Source organism: Pleurodeles waltl, chromosome 11 (genome assembly GCF_031143425.1).
Source record: "Pleurodeles waltl isolate 20211129_DDA chromosome 11, aPleWal1.hap1.20221129, whole genome shotgun sequence".
In the NCBI taxonomy this organism is placed as follows: Eukaryota; Metazoa; Chordata; class Amphibia; order Caudata; family Salamandridae; genus Pleurodeles; species Pleurodeles waltl.
This window is the reverse complement of record NC_090450.1, coordinates 952,734,965-952,750,069: the sequence shown is the minus strand read 5'-3', so window position 1 is coordinate 952,750,069 and position 15,105 is coordinate 952,734,965. Positions and strand designations below refer to the sequence as shown.

General features: G+C 46.8%; 1 protein-coding gene across 3 annotated transcripts in view; it reads right to left on the bottom strand.

Annotated features, from left to right (window-relative positions):
- The window catches only part of LOC138266405 (solute carrier family 2, facilitated glucose transporter member 9-like), a 473,687-nt gene extending 466,641 nt beyond the window's left edge, over window positions 1-7,046 (bottom strand). For 2 of the 3 annotated variants that reach the window (XM_069215174.1, XM_069215175.1), the window contains exon 1: window positions 6,594-7,044. In XM_069215174.1, coding sequence (XP_069071275.1) covers window positions 6,594-6,617 — 24 coding nt within the window. In that variant the 5' untranslated portion in view covers window positions 6,618-7,044. Of the gene's footprint in view, window positions 1-6,593 lie in introns of all 3 variants that reach the window. The other variant, XM_069215176.1, reaches the window with a different exon arrangement.
- Window positions 7,047-15,105: the final 8,059 nt, after the last annotated feature.

The window sequence follows — 15,105 nt, the reverse complement described above, 5'->3', positions numbered from 1 at the left end:
CCTGATGTACATTTAAAAAAAAAAAAGAAATTCCCTGGTGTCTAGGGGGCATTTCTGCTGCCCGATCGCATTGCGATCGGGCAGCAGAAATGCTCAGAATGACATCGGAAGAAAGGAAAAGCCTTTCCTTTCTTCCGATGTCCCTCCCACCCCCCACCTCCCCAGCGGAAGAGAAATGCTAAGCATTTCTCTTCCGCACTGCGCTGGAGACGGGAGGCGACCTCTGATGAGGTCAGCACGCGATTGCATGCTGATGTCATCAGACGTCACAGGGGGTTTCGGGGGAGTCGGGGTTGAAAGGGGAAGCGATTCCCCTTTCATCCCTGACAGGGGGTGTGGGTGGGGGGCCCACGGGGGAGCGCTACCGCTTCCCATGTGGGCCTGTTGCAGGACGAGGTGGTCTCGTCCCAGGCACACGGGAACCGTGTGCTGGGACGAGACCACCTTGTCCAAGGCACCCTAGGGGTTAAAAAGGAGGGGATGCAACTGGGAAAGCTATGAATATGGATATGGACAAAGGGAGCCTAGTCAAATGCCTGACACACATGCTACTCCCTTTTGAGGTCTTCACTTGGGAAGTTAGCAACAAGGTCAGTACAATGGGCCAAGCTATCCCATTGTTGCTTCTGCTGTGGGACCAGCTAAAGAAGGTGACTGAAAGGTTTGCAGTTGCAGGTGTCAACGAAAACCCAGAAGCATGTGCCTTGGTTCACAGCTTAATCTTTCACTTGGCTTGTAATGGAGAGCTGCAAAATGACATCATCTTATCCAAAGAGTACATCTGTGCAACACTATTTGATTGACGGTACAAATATTCTGAAGGGAATATTTCAAAATACAAGAAGTGGATTGTTGAGCAAGCCTACTTACCCAACCACACCTAAGTAAGAATCTCATTCCTCAACATCAGCATTATCATTGAGGCCTATGTTATGCGTAAATAAAATGCATAACCTTGTTGACTACAGAGTACAAACTTTGAGTACATTTTTCCTTAAGGATTTCATAACTTTGGCTTTCCAGTTCCATGCTCACCATTACTGAGAATAATTTACTATTATTAGTTTTTGTTGATGTGTTGAGGTGGTAGTATTCTGTCCTCAGTCTTTCTAAAGCTATAATATAAATGTATATGTATAACCTATTAACTCTTGTTTTTTCTTTCAATTTAGTTGCCTGTGATCCTTTTGATTAATCCTACTGTTGAAGATCATCTAGGTGGGGTGGGACCTTGCTGTGATGCCTTCCCTGTTAGCGCACCACTACTACCATAACGAAGGTACCTTGAGAAACCCTCCAGTAATGTGTTGGAAGATTGACAGAAGGAGTCGCTGCCAGTCATCACTTCATCTATTTAGGTAAGAAAAATATGGGGTGAAGTGAACTACTTTACTTAGTACGTAACTAACTTCTACTGCAGATGAGATAAGTAATTGTTTATCTATGTTTCTGTAGGGAGTACAGGGAATGGCAACATTCCCTCCTAACTGGCATACACTTTGAAAAATAGATTGAAAAGATAGGCTGCATGAAAAAGCATTGGTGCAAAGTTGAAGTAAAACGCAAAGAAAACTTCAGACATAAAGTGGATTATAAAGATTTTGCTTTTCCTAACATTTAAATCATAAAATTTAAAACCCACCCTCTCCACACACAATAGGCCTAATCCTCTCCCACATATTTCCCCAACCCCAACCAATGTCCAAAATAAATATAAATGTTCATGTCCATAAAGAAGAAAAGATGATCTTCCCAAATTTCCATCCTCTCCACCCACAACAACTCTCTCTCAACAAAACAAAAAATTAAAGAAAAGGCTAGTAGAGGGCATTCTCTATGAGGGTCTCCAGGTGTTGAATCTGGGCTTCAAAGCGTGCCATCCTTCAGCTCAAGTGCACCAGCTCACGCAGCACGCAGAAATGGTATAGTATAATACGTATATACAGCTAAAACACATTTAATAAAAACACTGGCTGCAATGCAAAGATTAACCAAGTACAATATAAATATCAAACAAATACAGTATTTCAGGGGTAAAGGGAATTCCTGGCCAGGTGCTAAACCCTCCAAGGCTGAACACCACAGTCTGAGTTGAAGAAATCTATATCACCGTATTTGGAGCTAAGCATTTATCTTCAAAGTTCTTTACATATAGTAACTGATTTAGAGTTGATACATAGTAAGATCAGATCCAATCAAGTCCAAAACGTGATTCTTCAATAAAATCAGTCCTCATTGGAATCATCATAGACAGCCAACACGTTTCGACGTGTGATCCTCTACTCCATAGAAAGAACCAACACTCCATTGTTGTGCAATTTCATTAATTAATTTCTGCCAAATTTTCCCATGTCAATATTTCTGCATGGAGAAAGGTTTGTCAGTGCGCTGCAGTCTACTGTCGGTGTCTATGCATGAGACATAGAGATCTCTTGTGACTCTTCTCTGGGTTGCCAGCTCAGCTCTTGTTTGTGTTTTTTATTCGTGGAAAGCAGAACTGGATAGTGCAACTTACAACACAGGACTGTTGCTATAAATGTCTGGCCGTGAGGTGCTGGTACTCTCGGTGTCCTCCTCAAAGTCCCTGCAGGGCTGCGAGCTATCACCTAAGGAGAGCTCACCATGCCTCCTGGGCAGGGAGCTCTTTGATAACATCATTAATTTACCTACACAAACATTAAAAAGTTTCAAGCACCTTGCTCGGTGATAAAAAAACACTCTCCTAATTCATATCCTTCAACAAGTTAAGAATTCACCTAGGTCCTTTTGGATACAGAGAACATCTTTAATAAAAGCTAAAACTACTGTACAGATATCCACAGAGTACAATTCTTGAAAGAAGTCTAGCGCTAACCTACAATTCCTAAGATTGTGCTTCAACATCAATGGTTTGATAAACTTTCTTCTTGGCCTTACAAAGAAGGAAAAAGTACATAGGCCCATATTTATACTTTTTTAGCACGCCGCATTTGCGTCATTTTTTTATGCAAAAGCAGCACAAACTTGCAAAATACAATTGTATTTTGTACGTTTGCGCTGTTTTTGCGCCAAAAAGCGGCGCAAATGCGACCCTAAAAAAGTATAAATATGGGCCATAGTGCTTTGAGGCGATAGTCTAGCACACATACAATTCATTTGAATCTCCGACCAATCATTGATTGTGGAAAACAATGGCTCATTTATATTTAAGAGGAAGGTTTTTTCCTGTAATAAAAGTGTTATTTTAACAGGTCGCATTGCTGGTTTTACACTAATGGCATCAGGCTACTGGTACAATGATAGGCCTGAAGTCATGTTTTCTTTTGTCACACTAGGGGTTGGCATAATAAGTGCTGCAGTACACAAGTGACAGTTAACTTTTCATGCTATGGGTGTATATGTGCACTACATACTATTGCTTTATAGAAAAGTTAAATGAGACAAACAGGGATTATCCCATTTCTGCATGTTTTAGGGGTCAGAGCAAATATACTGTGCAGCAGTGCCACAGTGTGCAGAGTCTAAAAACGAGCAATAAAATAGGGTCCAGCAAAAGGCGAAAAGCCTTATTTCCGAACTCCACCCTACGTCTTTCAGAGATGCGAACCGTATTTTAGTCAGATTCACTAATGCTCAATGTATTTGGGTTACCACTTTACTTGAGGTACCCACTCTCATCACTGTATCCATCGTTGTGTGTGTAGTCAGAGAATCTGTTTTCAAGCCACACACATATATATATATATCCTTTTTATCATAGTATTCAAATTGAAAAAGATAAGATCACACCCTTCCAATCCAGACATGCCATATTTTACATCTCTCCCTGATGCATTTGATAGCCACTTGGCCAATCCCCTGTAATTGGGCCGCCAAATATACTAGAATTCTGTCTCCAGCTCTCAAAGTCCTCCTACCATGGTTGGGAACTTCAGGTTTTTCAAGGAGCATTTGCGTGGACCACATCCCCATAAGTGGTCAACCAATAAACTATTAATCCTCCAAGTTACAGGTGTTATTGATAACAAATAAGTAACAAATAAATAACAAAGCAGTCCTAGGAGGTACATCATTTAATTTTGTATATGGCTAACCTCCCCTGGGTCAAGATAGGTAACTTTTTTCAAAACCCAAAGGATCCCTTAGAGCCACTAAAGGATGTTCAGTGTATTTACCAGCTGTAGGATCCTCGGTGAACTGTGCACCTACATACTAAAAGGTGAGCCGGGAATCAGATTTCCCCACTAGAGAAGGGTGGGGGGGAAATAGCATTGTTTTATGGAATATACGGAAGACCTTACAGCATTAACTTTTATGCCACCTTGCCTCTCAACTTCTTCAAGCTTTTCTAGGACTTGTGGTGTATCTTCTGCACCTCTTTGTCTATATTATTCCCAGCTGGCCAGCATTCTGTACCTCGAGGACAAGGATGGAGAATACTTACAAGCAAATGGGATGGGTCTAGGGAAATTTAAGGAGGGGTTTAGGAATGGGCATGCTAATGTAAACACACACCCACAAAAAGAAAAAAAAATGCTATAGACAAACTACATTTCTAAAGTAACCGCTGCCCTAAATGTGTCAAGCAGACATAAAAGTACTCCAGCTCAGTCCTGGTAAATGTACTCCAGGCCAGCCCTGAAGTAAGTCAAGCACCACTTCTGGCCACTACTAAATACTGTGACACACTCCCAGAAGGGAGCATGGAAATAAAGTAACACCCCACTGAAATGTGCAATGTTAAATGAATTATAAAATAAATTAGTTCAACGTTTACATTTATAAATATTCGTGTAAAATTATATACTATAATTAAATCATCAGTTTAATATTTTAAAATGTAATAATAAACATAATAAAATACTACATTAAATTTGTATGCCTTTGCTAGAAAAATAAAAACAATTTAAATAATTTCAATAAAGAACTTTTAGGAAAATTCAGTGTATTTAAATGAAATATATAAATTATATTGAGGATGGGATTTTTTCAGAATTATTGCTTTTAAATTATTGCTAAAATGTTTATATTTAAAATACGTATTTAATACACATTCAATTTGATTAGTTAATGTGTTTGAACATTTTATTTAATTAGCTCTAGGTTAATTATAAATATTTTAAATTAATGTATACCTATCTGTTCAAATATTATTCATAACTCTTTCCAAATAATGATACACTTTCCTAGTTTTCCCTTTCTTTTCCTATAATCAACTCTCCTCCACTGGCGGTGGTGATCTCTACTCTTGTGTGCAAATTTACTAGTAGTAACCTTTCACCCATAAACCCTGTTGAAGGAAGCTCCATCTGCTGATTTGAGAGGATGGAGACATGTAAGTCTACAACCAGGTGTATAGCTACACCCAGGTGTATATCCACACCCAGAAATGTTGAACAGCAAAAAGTCTAGAGGAAATGGTGAATAGTAAAACAAGTGTAGTATTACACCTAGTTGTATTAGTAAATATACACTCAAGCAAAATTGCATACATATAGGGCCTTCTTGTGAGTTTGACAGACTGGAAAGCTCGTCCGCCACACTGGTGACTGGGTGGCTGCCGCCTTCGTGGCGACCACCCTGCCAGACGTATTAGGTGTTTCCCGATAGGTCTGGTTTCCACCCGCTGGCCTAGCGAGAAACAGGCTACAGCATTGTTTCTAGCTCATAATGAACCCAGCGGCAATGGTGTAGCCCCCAGGGTGCACCAGCACCCTCGCAATGTGCACTGTCCTGCCATTTGACGATGCTGGGCAGGGGGACCCCTGTACTACCCATGCTCATTGCATGGGCCCCCCTGTGGCCCCCTGCAGCTATTTACCACCAGCCTTTTCATGGCAGCAAAACCGCCATGAAAAAGCTGGTGGAAAACAAGGTCGTAATCCGCAGGCAAGCACTGCATGCAGCGGTGCCCTGGTGGATTATGATCTCCGCCACCGCCACGCCATTTTACGAAGGTAAGAGTGTGTGTTTGTTTTAAATTACTGTTTGGTGCGTGCATGTATGTTTGAATGTTGATGAGTGTTGTGAATGGATGTGGGTGAGTGTGTGAATGAATGACTGTGAGTGTGCTTGCCTCCCGCCCCCCTCCCTCCTAAAATTACCGGCTTAATTCTGAGGGCCCGCACTTAGTCTCCTGTCTCAAGCATTTACTGCGAGCAAAAGACAAGTGGGTAAGACGAGGAAGAGAAAAACGAAAAAGCGTCAGTAAGGGGAAAAGCAGGAAGCTGACAGAGTAAGCTGAAGGGGTAGGGAGTGGCTATAAATGGACGGAAGAGGCCCGATGTGGATTTAGGATTGGCTGCCTCAGTATTATGTGCTCGCACTTTTTATTGCAGCATCCGCGTGTTTAAGAGGAGAGCTTTGAGCACCGGCACCTTTTTATTTACAAATTAGGCACTGGTGCCCACACATGCATGATCAGGCCTGAGACAATGACTGTGTAACCTATAGAATAGCTCATCTCGCTGGTGCCTTGTGAAAGCAGGAGGTGGGAGACAAGGGTGAAATGCCCGTTGTTAAGAGGATTTGTCATGCAAGATGCAGAGTCGTGGTTGTGCAAGGCGTGGCAGAGGGATGGGAAAGAGGGGTTGTAAAAGAAGGGAAGCGCTCACCAGTTGCGACAGGAGGCTTGCCATACCGGACTTAGTTTTCAGGGTGGCAAAGGTGGGGAGGGCGTCCTCTCTCTCTCAGCAGCTCCGGCTGTCACAGCGCAGATCCTCAAACCGACGGGAGCCCATCCAAACCACCTGTCTCCACCTTCAGTGAGTTCCGTCCACAGCAGAGCTTCTGAGGGTTTAAAGCGATGAAATACTCATTACAAACGAGGGTAGCGGCGGACAAGTTAGTGCTGAGCCGTCGGGAGCCTGGAGGCTGAGTCACATGCAGTTCTGAGCAGACTTCGTGTACATAGCCTGGGACTGGGAGAATGGGCGAGGATCGGAGTGCCTGCCAGCCAGCCCTACAAGCAGCCTGCAGTTAGAGGAGAAGAAGAGGGGCCCCTGAGGCTCGGGCACCACCCGACCAGGGCGGGCCTCACCTCGGGGTCACTGGCACAGCTATCAAATTGCCCAGAGTTAGGGGCGGTGGGGGCCTTGTCTAGCCCTCTGCAGTTTTGTTCCATTACATTGCAAAATGTGCTGTCAGACTGTCGATTAAAAACATGTCTGATGACTTACAGATGACTTGGGACAGCCTGAGAGTTCTGGCTACAGTCGTCATTATGTGCACGGGACTGCGAGGGCCCCAACGAGGCAGACCACTGCCTGCTGACCAGCCACAGCACCAGGAGACCCCGCCGACCCGTCCATGCAGATGCTGCTAGGGAGGGAAGCAGAGTAAGGAGGCTAGAAAAACCCTCACCATGTTACATGTAAGACAGGAGCAGCTCATCTAGGTCTGGTCTCATTCTTTACAGGTTGTTATTCCCTTGATAAACACAGTAATAACAGCCTTAGAATAAAAAAAAAAATACCCAAGTGGGTGGTCTACACGCCCCTAAAATGGGAAAAAGTTAGCTCTGTGGGTAGAAAGTGAGGACATGTCAGAAGATGGGGATCTGGCTAGACTGTCTGACCCCTTTATGGCCATTAACCAGGATGACACACAACAGGAGAATAGAATGTTTGTGTACTGCTGTAGGAAAGTAGCCTCTTTCTAGCACGGTTACCCCCACTTTTGGCCTGTTTGTGAGTGTGTGTCAGTGTGTTTTTACTGAGTCACTGGGATCCTGCTAGCCAGGACCCCAGTGCTCATAGATAAAAACCTATATGTCAGGGTGTTTTGCCTGTCTCACTGGGATCCTGCTAGCCAGGACCCCAGTGCTCATAGTTTGTGGCCTAATGTGTATGCCTGTGTAGTGCCTAACTGTGTCACTCAGGCTCTGCTAACCAGAGCCTTAGTGCTTATGCTCTCTGTGCTTTTAAATTTGTCACTGTAGGCCAGTGACTTCATTTACCAATTTCAATTGGCATACTGGACCCCCTTTATAAGTCCCTAGTATATGGTACCTAGGTACCTAAGGCATTGGGGTTCCAGGAGATCCATATCAGCTGCAGCATTTCTTTTGCCACCCATAGGGAGCTCAGACAAACCCTTACACAGTACTGCCATTGCAGCCTGCATGAAATAACGCACATGTTATTTTACAGCCATTATCACTGCACTTAAGTAACTTATAAGTCACCTATATGTCAACCCTTCATTTGCTGATGGTTAGGTGCAAAGTTACTAAGTGTGAGGGCACCCTTGCACTAGCAAAGGTGTCCCCACATAGTTCAGGGCCATTTCCCCTGACTTTCTGAGTGCTGGGACGCCATTATACATGTGCACTAAATATAGGTCAATATCTATATGTAGCTTCACAATGGTAACTCCGAATATGGCCATGTGACATGTCTAAGATCATGGAATTGTCCCCCCATTCCAAATCTGGTATTGGGGAGCCAATTCCTTGCATCCTGGGGACTCCACCATGGACCCCTAGTACTGCCAAACCAGCTCTCTGAGGCTTGCACTGCAGCTACAGCTGCTGCCACCTCACAGACAGGGTTCTGCCCTACTGGGGTCTGGGCAGCCCAGTCCCAGGAAGGCAGAACAAAGCATTTCCTCTGAGAGCAGGGTTCACACCCTCTCCCTTTGGAAATAGGCGTTACAGGCTGGGGAGGAGAAGCCTCCCCCAGCCTCTGGAAATGCTTTGAAGGGCACAGATGGTGCACTCCTTGCATAAGCCAGTCTACACCGGTTCAGGGATCCCCCAGCCCCTGCTCTGGCACAAAAATGGACAAAAGAAAGAGGAGTGACCACTCCCCTGTCCATCACCACCCCAGGGGTGGTGCCCAGAGCTCCCCCAGTGTGTCCCAGACCTCTGCCATCCTGAATGTAGAGGTGTGAGGGCACAATGGAGACCTCTGAGTGGCCAGTGCCAGCAGGTGATGTCAGAGACACCTCCTGATAGGTGCTTACCTGACTAGGTGGCCAATCCTCCTCTGAAAGCTAATTAGGGTCTCTCCTGTGGGCTTCTTGTCAAATAACGAATACAAGTGCTCACCAGAGTTCCTCTGCATCTCCCTCTTCAACTTCTGCCAAGGATCGACCGCTGACTGCTCCAGGACACCTGCAAAACTGCAACAAAGTAGCAAGAAGACTGCCAGCAACATTGTAGCACCTAATCCTGCCGGCTCTCTCGACTGTTTCCTAGTGGTGCATGCTCTGGGGGCTGTCTGCCTTCACCCTGCACTGGAAGCCAAGAAGAAATCTCCTGTGGGTCGACGGATTCTTCCCCCTGCTAATGCAGGCACCAAACTTCTGCTTCACCGGTCCTCTGGGTCTCCTCTCATCTTGACGAGCGTGGTCCCTGAAACACAGGAGCTAGATCCAAGTAACCCCGACAGTCCAGTGGTCCATCTGTCCAAATTTGGTGGAGGTAAGTCCTTGCCTCCCCACGCCAGACAGTAATCCTGTGTACTAGGGTTTCTGTGCACTTTTGCAAGAAATCCTTCATGCACAGCACAGCCCAGGTCCCCAGCACTCCATCCTGCATTGCTCAACTCGCTGAGTTGACCAACGGCTTCGTGGGACCTTCCTTTGTGGTGTTGAGATGACCGCCATGCTCAGTTTTCTTGAACCCATGTTCAAGTACTTCTGCGGGTGCTGGCTGCTTCTGCGTGGGCTCTCTCTGTTGCTGAGCACCCCCTCTGTCTTCTCCTCCAAGGGGCGACCTCCTGGTCCTTCCTGGACCCGGGCAGCACACATTTTCTTTAACTGCAACCTTTGCAGCCAGCAAGGCTTGTTTGTGGTCTTTCTGCGTGGAAACAACTCTGCATCCTCCAGCACGCAGTGGGACATCTTCTGTGGAAAGGAGAAGTTCCTGGCATCTTCCGTTGTTGCAGAATCTTCAGCTTCTTCCACCCAAAGGCAGCCATTTTGCACCTTCATCTGGGTTTAGTGGGCTCCTGCCCCCCCCCGGACACTTTTGTGACTCTTGGACTTGGTCCCCTTCCTTTGCAGGTCCTCAGGTCCAGGAATCCTTCTTCAGTGCTTTGCAGTCTGTTGTGGTCTTTGCAGAATCTCCTATCACAACTTTAGTGTGTTTCTGGGGAAGTAGGGTAACTTTACTCCTACTTTTCAGGGTCTTGGGGTGGGGTATCTTGGACACACTTAGGGGGTCATTTTGACCCTGGTGGTACGGGACCGCCAGGGCTAAAACGACGGAAGCACCGCCAACAGGCTGGCGGTGCTTTCAGGCGTATAACGACCGTGGCGGAAGCGCCGCGGTCGCACCGCCGGGGCCGGCGGTACTCCACCACTTTTGCCCCAGCTGTGATAATCCGCCTGGGCAGCGCTGCTTGCAGCACTGCCCAGGGGATTACGAGTCCCCGACCGCCAGCCTTTTTCTGGCAGTTTGCACCGCCAGGAAAAGGCTGGCGGAACGGGGAGTCGTGGGGCCCCTGGGGGCCCCTGCATTGCCAATGCCACTGGCATGGCCAGTGCAGGGGCCCCCTGACAGGGCCCTATGCAGCTTTTCAGCAGACAGTGAAAAGCGCGACAGGTGCAACTGCACCCGTCGCACGGCCGCAACACCGCCGGCTCCATTTGGAGCCGGCTCCTATGTTGCGGCCGTGGTCCCCGCTGGGCCGGCCGGCGGAAACCAGGTTCAGCGGGGATCTCCAAATGGCCGCGGTGGGGTGCGGACGCATTGGCGGCCGCATGGCGGTCAGATCTTGGCGGGCGGCAAGGTCATAATGACCCCCTTAGTGTTTTCTTACACTCCCAGCGACCCTCTACAAACTACACTAGGTCTGGGGTCCCTAAGTGGTTCGCATTCTACTTTCTTAGTATATGCTTTGTGTTGCCCCTAGGTCTATCGCATGCTATTGTATTCTACAGTGTTTGCACTACTTTTCTAACTGCTTACTTACCTGATTTTATTTTGTGTGTATATTTTGTGTATTTTACTTACCTCCTAAGGGAGTATATCCTCTGAGATATTTTTGGCACATTGTCACAAAAATAAAGTACCTTTATTTTTAGTAACTATGAGTATTGTGATTCTTATGATATAGTGCTATATGATACAAGTGGTATAGTAGGAGCTTTGCATGTCTCCTAGTTCAGCCTAAGCTGCTCTGCTATAGCTACCCCTATCAGCCTAAGATGCTAGTACACTACTAATCTACTAATAAGGGATAACTGGGCCTGGCACAAGGTGTAAGTACCATCAAGTACCTACTATAAGCAAGGCCAGCCTCCTACAGAGGGCACCCCTGCACTAGCAGAGGTGCCTCCACAAACTCCAGACCCATTTTTCTGGACTTTGTGAGTGCGGGAACGCTATTTCGCGCATGTACTGGACAGAGGCCACTACCTATGTTTAGCTACATAATGGTAACTTGGAACCTGGGCATGTTTGGTATCAAACATGTCAAAATCATACCCCAATATTGTTGCAAGTATTGGAAGTATGATTCCATGCACTCTGGGGGCTTCTTAGAGGACCCCCAGCATTGCTTCCACCAGTATTACAGGGCTTTCCAGGCAGCCCAGCTGATGCCACCCCTCAGACAGGTTTCTGCCCTCCTGCTCCTTGATCTGAACAAGCCTATGAAGGCAGAACAAAGGAATTCCTTTTGGAGAGGGAGGTAACACCCTCTCCCTTTGGAAATAGGTGTGACTGGCTTGGGAGGGGTAGCCTCCCCAAGCCACTGGTTTTCTTGGAAGGGCACGTTTGGTGCCCTCCATGCATAAACCAGTCCACACTGGTGCAAAACTGGGCAATGGAAACGGGAGTGACCACTCCTCTGTCCATCACCGCCCCAGGGGTGGTGCCCAGAGCATTTCAAGAGAGTCCCTGGGTTCTGCCATCTCGTTTCCAAGGTTGGCAGGGAACTCTGGGAGCATCTGAGTGGCCAGTCCAGGCAGGTGACGACAGAGCCCCCTCCTGAGAGGTGCTTACTTGTTTAGGTGACCAATCCCCCTTTCAGGGACATTTAGGATCTCTCTCTTGGGTGGGTCCTCAGATGTGGCTTCCAAGATTCCAGCAGGACTCCTCTGCAACCTCTTCTTTGACTTCTGGCCACTGGAACTGGACTGGATCCTCCAGGAACCGTCTAAAACGCTGCTACAATGAAGAAGACTCTTCTGCAACTTTGTTTCCACGTGTCCTACCAGCTTTGCAACATTTCTCCAGCCGTGCATCCTCAGAAGACTGCAACTCTTCAGCCTGCACAAGAAGAAGAAGGAATCTCCCTTGGAGTGAAGGAGTCACTTCCCTGCAACCGGAGGCACCTACAACAAGCGACAACTGGCTGCGTGGATCTCCACTCAACTTCAGCTGCATGGCTCTTGCATCACGAGTGGTGGTCTGGAGTAATCCTCTTGGTCCTCTCTGCCAGCTGTCCCACTTTGGTGGAGGTAAGCCCTTTCCTCCCCACGCAGGACAGTACCCCCGTGCCCTGCATTCCTTGCAGCTGCCAAGGCTTGTTTGCATCTCCTCCAAGGGATCTTCAGCACTCCATCCTGCAAAGCACAGCCTCCTGCGTGGTTCTCCTGCGATGTGGGATCCTCTTTTGTAGTGCTGCATGTGCTTCTTCTGCAACTGCTATGTCCCCATCCTGTGGGACTCCTGTGGGTGCTGCCTTTGCTCCTGTGGACTTTGCGACGCTGAGGGTCCCCTGTGACTCCCCCTCCTGGTTTGAGACCTCCTGGACCTTGTTGGTCCCTGGCGGCACCCCTTTTCCACCAACTGCAAATTTGCCTTTGCCAAGGCTTGCTGGTGGAATTCCTACAGCGACACCCTTCTGCAAACTTTCGTCCAGCGTGAGACACCATCTGCACCCCTCAGGAACTCTTCTCCGGCTCCAGAGCCGCAGTGCTGACGTGTTCTTCATCACTGTCGACTAACTCCTGCAACTACAGCTGGGTGGGTAGTAGCTCCTACTCCTCTTGGACTCCGTTGTGACTCTTGGACTTGGTCCCCTTTCTCCACATGTCTTCATTCTTCAGGATTCCACCACTGGTTTTCTTGCAGTCTTGTCTGGGTATCTTCTTTTTCTTTTTTTCTTCTTTTTGAGTGGTTTGGGGAAAATCCAGTGTTTTACTCCTGCATTCCTAGTCGCTGGGGGGGTACTGTGTTACTTCTGTGGTTTTCTAGTACCCCCAGCTCCCCTCTACACATCTTATTTACCTAGGTGGGGGGCCTTATTCACATTCCATTTTTTTGTATATGGTTTGTGCTCCCCCTAGGGACACTATTGGTTATTGCTATTTATACTGTTTTCTAATCTTTTCTATGCCTGTTTCTGATTACTAATGTATATATTTAGTGTATTACTTACCTCCTAAGGGTAGGTTACCTTTCTAGTGTTTTGTGGTGATTTGTTCCAAAAATAAAGTACCTTTATTTTTGTACAACTGAGTGTTTTCTTTCATGTGTGTAATTGCTGTGTGACTACAGTTGTATTGCATGAGCTTTGCATGTCTCCTAAATAAGCCTTGGCTGCTCATCCACAGCTACCTCTAGAGAGCCGGCTTCTAGACACTGCCTACACTTCACTAAGAGGGAATACCTGGGCCTGGTATAAGGTGTAAGTACATTAGGTACCCACCACACACCAGGCCAGCTTAATACAATACCATATAGGATATACTATGTCTTTGGATTGCCCAAAGCTCTGTAAAGAAACTGTTGCATTCCAAAACGAGTATCCTACTTCTGCATAACCAACAACTAATGGGGGTCTAGGCCAGCACGATGGCTATTCATAGCTAATTCTGTGAGCTGTGTGGTCCCTTCATAGGATCCTACATAGGTCCTGTGAATGCTGTGAATTTAGTGTCATCCAGGACCTGACTCCACCACACCTGAGAGAGAGGCGAGGCTCATGGTTGAGTAGCCTAGAGAAAAGCTGTAATGATGCTGATATTGGTAGCTTCGCTGGCCCTACCTTTGCATCCCAAGGAGGAAACTTTAAGTGTGTAAAGGGGATGGCAGAGCCTCGGTAAGGGATTGCAGGCTTCATTGTTCGGAAGTGGTACAAATGTGAGCCGGCGCTAGAGATATGGCAGGCTTGAACTGTGGAACTGAGGATCGGTGAACCAGACCAGGAAGAGTGCTGGGACCAGTTTGGGTGATAAAGTTAGAGAACTCATTGCAGTGCAAGTCTGCGTGGAGATCACTAGACTGAGAAGTGAGTGGGCTTGCTGTTGCAGGAAGCAGGCGCTACCTGCCACGGAGGGAGGCCTTAGATTGCCTCTCGGGATTGGGGTCAGACCACAAGGGATGTCTGAGGGGGGGCATGTGGCTATTTCCCTGTGCCATGCTCAAATCAAAGAGTAAGGAGTGTGTTGAGGTCTGCGATTCTCGGAAATGGGATAAAACACACTTTTTGCAACCCAAGCAAGGCTATGATCCCGACCGAGGCCCTCCATGATGTCAGTACAGTGAATGGAGTGTGCAGTCCCGTGGGACCAGCAGAAAGCTATGGTGCCCATACCAAACTGAAATGCTAGTAGTAGATTGCCAGGACAGACTGGCAGGAACTTGCATATTTGGGGCATTATCAACAGAACAATACTGTAGACCCTCCATATAGGTTTTGACTGTTGCCCTGACCTGGTACTGGGGAGGAACACTCAAAACTTTTGACGAAGTATAGACAATTTTTTAGGGCAAGCTCATTTAGAAGAGTCATTTGTCCTCAGAGACATGTTAAGAATGGACAAAGAGGGCAATTGCCCAGGGCTCTCACATTCCAATGGGGCCCCTGTGAAAGTGATATTTATGTCACTTCTTTTTCTTTACTTTAACCACTCACGCTAAGTGCCTATCTCTGCCTCTGAGCTCTTTTGCTCTCTACCCAGTGCCATTCTAATGATTTCTGGGACACCAGACAAGACATATTTCAGCTGTTTTTGTGTGACCCGATTACAAATCAAATCAATTCAATTTACAAATCAATATTGTCTGGCATTATGTGAGCTGCTTCAATTATCAGAAAAAGTGTAATAAACTTCAATATTGTCCAAACGGGGCTCCCCCAAAATATGTCTTGCCCAGGGACCCAAAAATCTTTAAAAGGATACTGCTGGGAAGACTGAAATGCCCTCTTCTCAGCCACTGTTTGCAGT